The following is a 14,721-nucleotide window of genomic DNA, read 5'->3' as shown; positions in this document are numbered from 1 at the left end:
AGCTTAACCTTAAAAAGTCATATAGTATTTTTTTTTATGAGCTAGTACTATTTGACTTCATATAGAAACATTAAAAAAACAACTAAAACTTTGCAGAACTATTGTTTATTGTTATATCATAACAAAGCTACTTTATTTTAGTTTTTATTTTTTTCATTTTAAAATGTTTACTTATTCAAACTATATCATAAAGTTACAGGTATAGTAGCTTTTTTAATATACAAGCTCATATGAATTCTAGTAAAAATAATTCTTAATATAAAAGCTTAACAATTTGCAGGCATGCTGTTTTATGTTGGTTCTAATTAATGTTTTGAAACTTTTCACTTGGTCTATCTTGGTTGTATAAGTATTTTTTAACTATAATTGTAGATTTGTCATAAACAAGTTTTATTAGAATTGTTAAAATAAGTATTAAGAAAAGTTATGATGGAAATGCAAAAACAGAAGCTAAATAATTGCAGTCACTAAAATGTAGCCAAAAGAAGCAAAAAGTAGAAAACATGTAAAAAAAATAATCTGTTTATAAAAAACAATTTCTCAGCTTTCTTCAAGCATTCAGAAACTTCCAAGCTTTTGTACTGACATATCTTGACATTATAGCAATAAATTTATTAAAATAAAAAAATATAAAAAACTTTTTATTAAAAAGAAAACCACAGTTTAATACTTGATTTTAAAAATGCTTATGAAATTTATTTTAGAATTTAACAAAAGTACAAGCTTTTGAACAACTAAAACCTCCCATTTAGCCAGTATAACCAAATAGACTTATTTAGCCTGATGCATATTAACCCTAGTATGGAGCAATAAACTAGTATGAAGCAGTATTTTCATGTGGTTTTTTATAAAAACCATTATTGTACTATAATGAAAGTTTATAGTTTTTCTTTAAATGCGTTATATATTTATATATAACTGTTTTTTTTTTTAATATATAATTTTTTTAAATATTATTTTATAATTTTTTTTTTACTAGATGTTCTCATCAACATAAATAAAGCAAAAACTTAGACACATTAAAAGGTGTCAGGTATATCTGAAGGATTTCTTACTGAATAAAGAAATAAATAAAGTAGGTTGCAACATATTTGCTATGTTTTAGACTGATATTTTCTTTATACTTAAGGGTAGACATTTTTGAGTGTGTTAATAAATTAAAATGACTTTGACCAAGTCTAGACTTAAGCAATTATAAATATAATTTTGTTACATTTAAACTATTAGTAAATTTTAGTTTAAAAAAATAGTTTTTTGTGTTAATAAGTATGTTAATAAGTTTATGTTTATTTACACTGTTTATCTTCTTATATGTATAAATATATTTGGGGATGCAAATTTTAATATTTTAAAACATATACATAGAACCTAACCTTTTGAAATTTAATATTTCTAAAAATTATAAGAATAAAATAGCATGAGATGACCTTAAAATTTTAAGCAAAAATTTATTCTTCTGTTAATTTTTCATGTAAGTTATTCTGAACTAAAAGTTATTTTAGTTTTGTTTTTCTATTATTGTACATATATGACTAACTAAGATTTTTAAATAACTACTCATAAACAAAAGTTTTGCTTTTCAATAAAACTTTAATAATTGTGAATTTATTCAGAAGGTTTTCTTATTGAGCAGAGTGATAGTATAAAACAAGTGTGGTTTTGGATGGTAAGCTAAACTGGAAGAAACATTTGAGTTTTCTCAAATTAAAATTTGTCTGGGAGTTGTTATATTTTTTCAAAATTGAGGTATTATTTAGACACAATTACACTTAAAAATATAAATTACACTTTGTTTTATCTGCACATCCAATATCGCATACCTGCTTGGGGTAGTGCTGAATGTTACTCAAAACCAATTGTTTGTATGCAAAAAATAGTAATCAGTTCTGGGCATGGGGGGTGGGGTAAAAGACTTTTTTTGATATTTGATCTTATTTTATATACTTTTTACTAAGCTACAAGATTCTTTTTACAGATTATAAAATATCAAAACAATTTTTGATATATAGCCAGTCAAAGTTGGAGGCAGCAATAGGATCCTTACGGGAGGCGCAAACTAAAACAGCAAATAACTAGAAATCACTAAAAATCTATCTTCTCCTACGTTTTTTGAGATAACTACCTCAAATTTTTAGGATATGTTCCTTGCGATATTTAGAAAATTCTGTCAGAACAAAATCTAAAAAATTAAAAAGTTTAATATCAAAAAAACAAAAAAAAAAGTTGTTTCTAAATATATCAATGAACACATCCTAAAATTTTGAGGTAGTTATCTCAAAAAACGTATTAGAAGATAGATTTTTAGAGAAATAGTCTATTTTCGATGCTTTAGTTTGCGCCTCCCATAAGGATCCTATTGCTACCTCTGACCTTGACCAGCTATATCTCAAAAATTAATTTGATTTTTTATAATCTGTAAAAAGCATTTTGTAGATTAGTAAAAACTATATAAAATAATATCAAATTTCAAAAAAAAAGTATTTTACCCCCTATGCCCTTACGTCTTTTGTGTGCCTGCCCTGACCACAACAAACCCTTGATTAAAAAAAAAACTAGTGTGCTGAAATTTAATGATGTGTGTAAATTGAAAAATTTGTAAGTTGATGCCTAAAACTTTAATAGGGTTTGATGTAGAGCACAATAGATATACAGTTGCTAGTCCTGTTCAATCACACAATACAAGGTTTTCAAAGAAAATTAAATTTATTACCAGAAGACATAGAACAAGGTCTGCTTTAAGTATTTTGGTCCAAAGTTGTGGTCTAGTGTCCCTGAAACTTACAAAAAATTTAAAAAAAGATTGTTTTAAATATATTGACAAAAAAATTTTTGTTAAATAACTACCAGGAGTAGATCTAGAGTTCTTTTGTATATATGTATTATTTGTGTGGAAATTTGATTCTTGTTATATGGGCAGCAGATTGTGGTGGGTCTTTTATTTTATGATTTTCTTGCTAATTAAAGAGTGATTGTTATAAATTATTTAAATAAACTATTGTTTATTCATTTTATTAGTTATCTTTTTGTTACTGTTTTACATTAAAGATAGTTCATTTTATTATATTTTATTATTTTTATTAAAATTAGTGGTAAAAATAAAAACCTCGATTGAATTTTATTATTAATAATTATATTTTTAACATTATTTATACTTAATTATGTTTAGAGTTTTATGTCAAGTTAACACTAACAAATTTGTTTAATAATTGTTGTTTTATTGGTTTCATAATTTTTTTATATTTTTTTAATACAAACAGTATTACTTTTTTCCTACTTGTAGTATTTCCTTATATACACTTAAATTGTTTTATAGAACTTTATACTTTCAATTAGATATTAGCTTATTTGAGTTAGCAACAGCTGATTGTGAGTTCAAACTGGTGGCAGTGATCACATGATTGGATTGTTAATGTGTTTTTTGTTGTAGCATCATCAGATACTTGCTTAGGGATTTGAGCTTCATAATTTTCCCACATTTAGTGGTTTTTAGTGTTGAGATTTTAACCTTGTGAGCCTTTGCCAAAAAACGTGTCACCAAGGGAATTTTTTTCAGTTAAATAGATATTTTTTTATTGTTTTGTGTTAATTTTAGAGAGGAGGTAGAATTACAGGTGATGACAAATTGCTTGCTTGACCTTTAAAATATTTTTATTGCTGTATAGGGAAAAGTGAGTCAGATGTTTTTCTACTTATAAAAAATAAAGGTTATGGTTAACTTTAGGTGAGCACCAATATCAAACTGAAAATATAATATATTCAATGTCTTATTTAACCTTAGTTTTAAGCTAAAAAAATAATACTTTGTTTTAAACAAGCTATATAAGTACAAAAAAGAACTAAATTAATATATTATAAACTAAAACATCTAATCAAATTTATTTTACAATATCATAATCACTATAAATTATTGTATAAGATAAATAAGTAATCACTTAATATTGTAAAATAAAAGCAATTAAATACAGAAGTTTATTAGTTTTTGATTTATAAGTTCAATTTTGTTTATGTATTTCATAAAAGATAATTTTTTAGCTTGAAATAATGATTTAATGATACATCAAATGTAACATATTTTCACCTATTCCATAACCATAACCAAAATAAATATCAAAAACTAAAAACATAAAATATATAAAGGTTTTTTTGTTAAAAGAAGAAAATTTTTTTTGTTAAAAGAACAAAGTTTTTTTTATTATATAACTCAAAATTGGTAAAGTAAAAATGGTGTGTAGGTCGATGATTGAAAGCTCTTTGGTTTTACCAGGTCCATAACTAAAATAAATATCAAAAACTAAAAACATAAAATATATAAAGATTTTTTTGTTAAAAGAAGAAAAGTTTTTTTTTATTATATAACTCAAAATTGGTAAAGTAAAAATGGTGTGTAGGTCGATGATTGAAAGCTCTTTGGTTTTACCAGGTCCAATTTTAAAGCTTAGGCTTTTTAACTGCATTCAATTTATAATTAAAATTAAACATAGCAGTCATTTTTTAAGTGCCTTAGATTGCAAAAGATATATAAAGTTAAACCAAAACGTTTTTTATTAGGTGATTACCCAAAATTGAGTCTAATTTTCAAGTGGATTGCTACTTAGTAGTCTAGTAAATTTATCGAAATTTTAATTATTTTCAATTAGTTATAGTGATTTTATTAAGAACATCTTATATTTATGGTGCATCGTATAACAATAGCTCACAAAAAAGTTGATATATCAAATATTTTTTAATCTTCGGAGTTTGTACCACACCTGACTAACTACAGACAGTATTAACTTTTCAAACCAATTAAAATTTATAATTATTAACTTACAATACAGCTATGTGATGTTTGTTTTGTCTGCGCATTGTTTTAGAAATGTAATTACCACCTTTAAGAACTACTTGCCTACACTTATCAAAACAGTTATACTAAAGAAGGGTGGAGTGGAGTTATAATACGTCTCGTTTTATAGTACTCTGCTCACTGCTCTTTTTGTTGTAGAATGTTATTATAAAGTAGTTTGATGTTGTAAATAAGTAAATTTATGTCGTTTTTATATGTCTGCTTGACAATCTTTAAGGAACTTTCATTAATAAAAATTTTATATTCCTTGAAAATTGTTAAAAAGAGCTTACTGTTATTTGTCGTGAGAAATAAATTATTTGGGGGTTCGACTTAAACAGCTATAAAACTATAGACACAAACAAAATACACTTAATAGTAAAAACTTATATTTACAGAATATTTAAAAAGAAGTTGAAACCGTAAACTATAGTCAACGGACCTGGCGTGAAACGAAGTTCTAAAACCAATATTTTCTTAACTTATATTTGAATAAATCTAACAAGCTTACAAACTATACTTCACAATCTGTTTTGTATGTTTTTATTTGAAAAATCAGATTAAAAGTAGCAAACGATGAATATTAAAAAAATACATGGGCATGACGTTAAGTGTTATTATATTTTATTTAAATTTGATAAATGTTAGAGTTGAAATTTTTGACATAGTTGCATATTACTTTTATCTACTGGTAAGTATAATTAATTTCGTATTTAAAACAGTTCTTGTACAAGTTTATTTTAATTTTGGTTTAACTAAACTTAATTTAAAACTAATTATTTTTTTGGTTTTAGTCAAGTACATTTTTCATAAAAATACTAATTTCTATTTATATGACGACAAAGTTTAGATACAGCAAAAATGTCAAACGTAGTTGAAATGTCACTGGTAGTTACCGTTTTCTATCTTTGCTTTAAAAAGCTTGTCTTCGTCTCTTATAACACCTGTAAAAAGTTTATAAATATTTAATTTTAGAAAAAAAATTTTTTTTAGTGCGTTTTTAACGCGGGTGCGTACCTTACCGATGTCATTACTCATTACTTTTAAAAACAATATTGAAGAAATTTGGACCTGGTAGTAAATATATATTGAATATCAATAAAAAATTGGAAAAATTTCCTAAAAATAGTGTTGAATATTGTGTGCCCCAAATCGTGCATATAAATATTAAATGTAGAAAATTTTAGATTTGACATAAAAAATCTATCAAATTTAATAGATAAAAATATTTTATTATCATCAAAATCTTTTTATTTTTAAACACATTTGAATTAGCTTTACAGTATCTTTTCAATTTTTTTACACTATTTAACACAGTTTTTTACCTTAAACTTAAGTTTAGTGGCATAGGGAGGTGAAACACTTTTTCACAATTTGATCTTATTTTGTATAGTTTTTACTGAGCTACAAGATACTTTATAGATACAGTTTAAAAAAATTCAAAATAAATTTTGGTTATGATTAACTTTAGGTGGGCACTAATATGAAGTGTAATTCAATATACAGGAATTTTTCAGCTTTATTTTAAATAATTTTCTGTTTTATTTGAAAATAAGTACATAAGCAAAGCCCTGCTTATGTACTTATACTACTGAGTACTGAATGTAATTTTAGGTGACTCTTCAACTGTATACAACAGTGTCATTTCAACAATGCGACTTTTAAACTATTTTTGTATTATGTTTTATGTAGGTTACATATTGATGTGAATAAATTATAAAAATTAATTCAGTTTAACTTATTAACTTAGTAAATACAATAACTTACTTAAAATTAATAAGCTAGTATTTAGTTATATGTACAACACTACAGTAATATCAAGGACTTTATTTATTAAACAAAGTTAAATAAAACTATTACATTTTGACATAGGAAAAAAATTGCTGTTTGCTAATAAATCATTTAAAAACTATATATATTTAAAATTACTGTTTATAAGCATATCAACTCTAACTTTGTACCTTAATTTCAAAAAAAATATTTATTACTTAGAGATATGTGTTATTACTTGAGATATAGCTGGTAAGAGGCGACTATAGGTTCCTTATGGGAGGCGCAAACTAAAATGGCAAAAATAGACTATTTCACTAAAAATCTATCTCCTACGTTTTTTGAGATAACTACCTCAAATTATCAGGAAATGTTCCTTGCAATATTTAGAAAATTCTGTCGGAACAAAAACTAAAAAAATTTAAATATATGAACTTTATAACAAAAGAACAAATGACCTTAAACTAAAAATAGACCCAAAAACAAGTACTTTTAAAGACCTGGTGGAAATTTTAAAAACATTGAGAAAATTTCCCAAAAGTCAATGGCAACCCTCTATACAGAACAGTTTGCAGGGTTGTAACACACTCAGAATAACTCAGATAATTTTTTTTATAACTCAGACTAAATCAGCATAGTTTTGTTATTTTATAATTAATTCAGGTTTTTTATTTTCAATCTCTGGATGTTTTTTTTTATAGATTTTAAATCAAACTTAGTAGAAAAATTTTGTTTTATATAACCAACTTTTTGAGGATTCAATTTTTATAAATATTAAGAAGTTAAAAAACCTTGTAAAAGAATTTGAGGTTATGGTAAACTATAGGTGAGCACCAATATCAAGCTGAAAATATTATACATTTGATGTCTTATTTAATCATAATTTTAGGCTAAAAATTTATCTTTCATAAATACATGAATAAAATTAAAATTGTATATCATAACTAATTAACTTATATACTTAATTGATTTTAATTTACAATATAAAAGTGATTATATCAATACAATAACTTATATTGGATATGATGTTGTAAAATGAAATTGATTAAATATTTTAGTTTATAATATATTAATTTAGTTCTCTATGTATTTATATAGCCTGTTTAAAACAAAGTATCGTTTATTTTTAAACCTAAATTATGGTTAAAAAGACATTGAATGTACAATATTTTCAGCTTGATATTTGTGCTCACCTAAAGTTAACCATAACAGGATTTGATAAAAGTCAGGATGACTCCGGACAATTTTTTTTTATTCAAAAAGTGGCAACTCTAAGCTTGTTAGGCTTGGTATTTCTGTCTAGCAGACAATATTACATGGCTAACTCAGGCTATTTTGAACTTTTTTCAAGTCAAGTAGTTTGAAAAACACTGGCTAGTTGATACTTTTTGAAATCTCTTGCTATTTTTTAATCTTTTAAATCAGTTTGTTTCATTCAAAACTATGCTTTTTTATTTTAGATATTAGATATTTTTGTTAATAATATGATTTTTTTTTGAAAATATCTCAGGATGACTCAGTACAGCTTTTTTTGTTCAAAAAGTGGCAACCCTGTCACTTAAGCTCGCTTGTTTGCAACAAATAATGGCTGTTGCTATCAACTGTTTTAAAACACAGCTTTTATACAAAAAACTCAAAGTTTCACATTGGTTAGCACAAGTAGGACTTACTCTTTAATGTTGACAGTTTTTTCATTAAAATTTTACTGCAGTTTTTCGTTTTAATTTTCACAAATATCTTTATTTAAGTGTTATAGAATTATTTTTTCAAAAACATTTAAGTTATTATGTTTGTGTTTTGTAGTTTTTATCTATGTTGTGTAATATTAAAAAATAACATATTTACATAACTACTAGAAAATTTTATAAAAAAGATATGAGTGAAAGTGGAGTCCAGGACACTATTATTCAAGAATCCCACTTGCAAGTGATCTTGAAAAATGCTGGATTAATTGAGTACTTTCAGAAATTCAAAGAGGTTTTTTTGGTATAAAATTTATTTTAAGTCTTTTGAAGCAGGGTTTCTCAAATGGGACAATATTGCTCCTTTTTGAACAATTTCAGTAATTCAGCAACATCTAGTAAAGGGCAATAGCTTGTAAAGCAGAAACAACTAACTTACACTAGAAATTCTAGGGTTGGTAATGGAAAGTAAAAAATAAAGGCCTAAGATACAATTTACTAAAGATTTGATACTTAATCTATATAATTTGGGGTTGTAATAAATGGAAGTGATCATTTTTTAATTAAAAAATAAGGGCAATTATAAAAATGAGTTTGGGAGAACTTGTTATGAAGCATAGCTTAGTTGTTATTATTTAAAAGATAAGTAGTTTCTTGTGAAAAGAAGCTACCTATATGTAATTACTTTATACCAATTTTCCATACTTATGCATTGTATCTTTCTTTTCTAGTTAAATTTTTATGCAGCAACTGTAAGAAAATACAGATAACATATAAATTATATAAAAACTGAGATCAAGTTTTTTCCTCAAGCACATTTAGTTGAATTATATTTTGTTCAGTTCATTAAATAGAAGTTCATTAAATTAAAGTTTAAGGGTTAAAATAGTATATTTATATGACTATTATTTTTATCATTATCAGTTGTACAATACAAATATAGCCTTACTTTGTACTAGTTATAGTAAAAAAATGGTCTTTAATACTTAACTGTTTTAGTATAGTTTTCAATACACAAATTATATTTATTAATATTTAAAATGACCTAACTGTGCACAAAAATTATATTAATCTATTTTGACTATTCAAAACTGACTCAACTTTATCAACTTTACCCACAAACGGTCGCTTCAGTACTTCCTACTTATGCCAGCTTGGGTAGATCACAACAGCGGTTTCTTGCAACTATGCCTGCCTGATGAGTCCTAGTTATGACAAAACCGGTCATAGGTTTTCTCGGATGCTGTTGTAGTTGATCTTGTGGTAAAGTTCATGAATTATTATTGATGGTGCAAAACATCTCAACTATGTTGATGATGGCCATAATAACTACTGGTTAACAATGCTTATTTTAGAATATGTTTTAGAATTTATTTCAGTCATCCAAAATTATAAAAAGTCATTAAAAAACTTTATAAACAATTTTGTAATAAGTTAATATAGATATAAAAATTACAGCTTAGCTTACTTATAGCTAAGAGCATAGGAGGTCTAAAAATTTTGTTTTGAAAATTAACACTGGCTTATTTATAAAAGCTTGAAGTATTACCTATGAGTCAATTTTTTATAAAATATACTTATTTTAATTAACTAACGAGATAAACCTACAAACACATTTTTTTGTTTGACTAGTCTTTGAAAAATCACTAAAACTATATTTAATAATAACAAATTTAAACAGTACTTCTTCTTTGTTAAACTAACACATATATCATATGTTATTAATATATGAAACATATTTTAGAATAATAAAGAAAAAGTACTGTTGAAGTTTGTTGTCATTCTATATTCCAGTAAACTTGTTTTGCTAGGATCTTTATTAGCAAACAATTAACTTTAAATGTTGAATAGTTAAAAATATGTTAATTTTTTTTAAACTTTTTCATTTACATAGAGACCACAATTTTTTAGGAAACTTTTCTTATAATATGTAGCAAAGTCTGTCTAAACTTTTCTTTTGAAAATAAAAATTTTAGGAACAGTGTATTTAAATTTTTTTTTTCATAAGTGTATACAAAAAATACAACCCAATAGTGGTCATAACGTACAAACATTATAAACTAAATTAACTATAATTCTATTATCAAATAAAAGTTTTAAATAGATATTTATAACTATTAATAAGCATTTTGTATTGTACACTAACCTTTAACCTGATACTTTTTTCTCTTAAAAATATGACTAGACCCACAAGTACTCTAAAGTATTTAATGAATAGGAATAAAAACAATGTCGTTTAAAAATTTAGAAACATATATTTTGTTTTAACTTTAAGTTCCAGAAAAATAACTTTTAATAAAATAGAAAATAAAAAGCTAATATTTATTTAACTGAAGTTATTGTGCCCAGCCCACTACAAGTCCCAATAATACAGTAGTAGTTTTTTATTTTCGGAAGTACTAAAAAAATAAGTTGTTTAAGGGGTAATGATTATATTATTACACTTTAAATTTAACAATTTGTTATTAAATAGCATAACGATTAGTAAAAAAATTTCAAAGTTCTAAGTTTTAACGAACGAAACTGACAGGCGGGAGCAAACAAGCTGCAGCTCTTCTTTGAAGCGTCAGACGACGAGTTCCTCGAAATACTGTCGTTAGTGGGCATGACTGATAAACCAATGCACGTCAGAGAATTTCAGAAGGCCATGAACCAGTGGGTGAACGAATTCAACAAGCACAGAAACCCAGTTGATGATGAGAGCTAACACTACACTGAATGTTAATGGTTTCTTCTATAAAAATAAGGAATTGGAAAGTTGACATTTGTTGATGTTGAAGCCTTTAATTGAAAAGAAAAGTTTAGTTTGTTGATGTGTTTTTGTTAAATATTTTGCATTTATTGTCTGTATATGCTTTTAAAATAATTTAAGACAGATAAAATGTGAAAAACATAATCTGTTTTGTTTTGAAGGAACTTGTCCATTGCAAAAACTTTAAAACAATCGTGTTAGTTTTTAAATGATGTAACTATGAAAATGTTTGAATAATTATTTTGTTAGTATAAGTGATTAGTTTACTATGTATATCAATTTTACTTTAATATTTTTATCTAAAGATAACTGTTGATTTTTTGAATTACCATTACATTATTTTTTCAAAAAGGTAAGAAAAATTTTTTAATGTTTTTCTTATTTTTATAAAATTTAATAAAGTTCAGAAAATAACAATTTTTCTGTAGTCTTTCAAAATAAAGCTGCTCTATTGTTAAACAACTTTGAATAAAATTTTTGTTTATATTATGTCCATTTATGTTTGTTTAAAAGTGCTTATGTTTAAAATACCGCAATCTTAAATAAATGTTACTTATTTACTAGATATTTCTTTTAAATTAAACTTAAACAAGTTTGTTTCTTGAGTTGGAAATTATAAATTTGCTAATAAGTAGTAATTAAAAATTTTGAATAAGATATTCAATATGTACACAAAGCTATATCTAAACCAGATTTTAAGAATTACGGTAATACTTATATGAACTAGTTTACAGTACACAGAAAAACAAATTAATTTTAAGTTCAATATTTCCAAAAAAAAAATTGTTGTTTATCTTTTAATGTTTTCAAAGTTTTTTTTCTTGTATATTTCTTAGTTTTAGTAAAATGTTGAAAATTAAAACACAAAATAATGAGTTATAATATTTAAAAATAATTTACTAAATAGACTAAGGTGCAAGAACTATTTTTTAAGTAGTTTAATATATTTAGCTTTTATCAGTTTTGTTACAATTTGAAATAAAATGGTTTGACTTTAGATTTAACTTTTTGATATAATATGTATACTGAAATTTTGATTTTAATTTCAGTAGTCTAAACGCAGTCCAAAAGTGGAAATTCGACAGAACCCTGTTATTAAATGTAATAAACCACAATCTCTTCGGTTTATAGTGTTTTTTAAACTCGCGTCAGTTTTTTTTACTCATTTTTCAATTACTTATTTTCGTTTTATTTTTTTTATCATATTATCTTTACTTCTAGTTAGTGGAATAGGTGTCAAATATCCAGGAAGACAATTTGCACGGGTTGAAAAAATTATTATTATTTTTTGATAACAAACTTAAACGGTATTCCTTCTTTACTAAACTGACACATGTTTCTGTAATACGAAGCTCTGTAATAAAAAAATACTGTAAGGAAAGGATAGAAGATAAAGTAGGTGCATATATGTATTATTAAAAATGAGAATAGTTACTACAGGTTAATAGTTAATAATAGATACAATATATAATGTTAAATCCGACTGTTATAAAACTATATTATTTGTAACTATTAAGTCTAAGTTATTATAAGGTAAAGTAAAATGCAAAATAAAATAACAAGTCAAAATAATAACCACTCAATGAAAATTAAAGAAATACTAATTCATAAGATTAAATGGTAATTAAGAGTTCAATTAAAAATATTTATAAGTTTCGTTACAATGTTATGTTCTAATACATTAACATTAAAGAAGTTTATTTACCTTGCATTGTAAGATAAATAATTTATTCTTTATGTCTAGAAAAAACAGTCAGGCACTTTAATTAAAAAAATACTTTATCATAAGTAAGGTTTAATAATTACAAATACTATATAGTTTTATAATAGTCGAGTTTAACTATTGTAGCTATTATTAATCTATAGTAATTATTCATATTTTTAATAACACATAACCTACTTTAAATTCTATTTTTTCCTTAAAGTGTTTATTTTTTTACAGAGCTCCGTTTACAGAAAAATGCGCTAGTTTAATAAAGAAAGAGTACTGTTTAAGTTTGCTATTATATATTCCAGTGAATTTAATTCACTAGGATTTCTATCAGCAAACGATTAACTTTGAATTTTAAATAGATTTTTTTTTTCATTAATTTTTCTATCACCATAATTACCCCTTCCTTACCTTTGGTCGGTAACTTTTTTTTTCCTTTTTTTATAGGAGTTTAAATTCTCTTTTTTTTAATTTTTTTCCTTTTTTTAACTATTACTGTTACCCTTAACCCATGGTCGGAAACTTAGTTTTCTTTATGTTTCATTTATTATATTTTTATAATTTTTTTGATTAATATACATATTATATATTAATTTTTTTTTTTTACTATCAATGTTACCCCTTACCCATGGTTGGTAAATACTTTTCTTTTTATACTTTTTTTTTATTCTCGCGCAAAAATAACCCTTCGTGCACAATTGTCTTCGTGCAAAATGACCCCTCGTGCAAAAAATTCTTCGTACATATTTGATCCGTCTCCTACCGAATCCGGATTTTTTTTCAAGTTAAGATTCGGCCGGATCTGGATCTAGATATTTTTTCAAAATAAAATCCAGTAAATTTAGATTTTGAAAAACTTAAAAGCTAAGTTTTAGTTTAATTTAATCATAATAAGTCCTATAATAAATTTTAGGATACTTACCAGTATAATTTACCAGAAAAGCCTCTTGCGGGTCGGAAATATTAATAAAATTTTCAAAGCAAAGTTGTACTGTATTGATATAATCAATTTTTAAATACTATCACGTACGTAAGATCTCATTAGCAGCACATTTCTTTATTGAAAGCTCGATGTTAGTTGCTTTGCATAAGTTTGTTCTCAAGATGAAAATTACGTATATCGCAAAGCTTTCGCTTGGCGGTCTAGTTCCAGCCAATTAGCCGTATGATGCCCGTTACTAACCTGTGATTATGTTCCGTTTTATACTTAAGTGAAGTAAGATAAACAAGTTATGGTTTATTAATTTTCACTTCAATCAACTTGTAATAAATTAAGGGTACACATCATACGATATGCAGGTGAAATCCGGCTTGCGACTATATATTTAAAGATGAAAACTTGTATTAAACAAATGTTACAAAAGTTGTAACAATTCTATTTTTACGTGGCTAAACTAAAAACAGTTTTTATTAAAAAAATCTTTTAACAAGTCGATAAAATTTCTAAAAAACTATTCTTTCCAACAAAAAGCTTAATAGAAACAATGTTAGAATTAAAAACGCATTACTGCTAAACTTAATGTCATTAGCCGTTTAGCCAATATAAACTTCTAATATTATTAGTTAACTCAACAAATAAAACTAAAAAATCTGTAAACTAGTTTTGTTCTTATTAAAGATAGTTTAAAGAGGTAAATCATAGTAATTTATGTGTCCTGTCAATAAACTCGTTAAACATATTGAAAATATTTGTTGTTATATATAAAAATTTCAAAATAAATGTAAAATTGTTTTATTATAGGTTTTTTCGTCAACAAATTTTCATTAAAATTTAAAAACTAGTTTACTATCATATCTTAAGCTTTTACAAAATTTAAAAAGTTGTTTTCTTAAATTGAGATCCGGCTGGATATAATAGATCACTGCTACTGATACTAAAAGCTCACATAGTACTTGAAACAAAACTATCAAAAAAAAAAGTATAATTATATATAAAAGTCTTAATTGCACATTGTAGCAGTGAAACCGTTTTTTTTTATTGAAT

The 14,721-nt window shown here is 24.8% G+C and overlaps 1 protein-coding gene across 1 annotated transcript; it reads left to right on the top strand.

Annotated features, from left to right (window-relative positions):
* The first annotated feature begins 8,452 nt into the window (after nucleotides 1-8,452).
* Nucleotides 8,453-11,583, top strand: LOC145838607 (NGFI-A-binding protein 1-like). The gene is made up of 2 exons (XM_082946226.1): nucleotides 8,453-8,569; nucleotides 10,805-11,583. The coding sequence occupies exons 1-2, from the start codon at nucleotides 8,468-8,470 to the stop codon at nucleotides 10,979-10,981; spliced, it is 279 nt and encodes a 92-aa protein (XP_082802352.1). The 5' UTR covers nucleotides 8,453-8,467; the 3' UTR covers nucleotides 10,982-11,583.
* Nucleotides 11,584-14,721: the final 3,138 nt, after the last annotated feature.

The sequence above is a fragment of the Thalia democratica genome, chromosome 6 (genome assembly GCF_965202585.1).
Source record: "Thalia democratica chromosome 6, ktThaDemo2.hap1.1, whole genome shotgun sequence".
In the NCBI taxonomy this organism is placed as follows: Eukaryota; Metazoa; Chordata; class Thaliacea; order Salpida; family Salpidae; genus Thalia; species Thalia democratica.
This window is presented reverse-complemented; position numbering and strand designations above follow the sequence as displayed.

What these genes read in the sequence shown, in the direction of transcription:
- LOC145838607 (XM_082946226.1), top strand. Translation starts at nt 8,468, where the DNA reads ATGAGTGAAAGTGGAGTCCAGGACACTATTATTCAAGAATCCCACTTG. An exon ending in ACTTTCAGAAATTCAAAGAG is followed by an intron (nt 8,570 to 10,804) that starts GTTTTTTTGGTA and finishes CGAAACTGACAG; the next exon opens with GCGGGAGCAAACAAGCTGCA.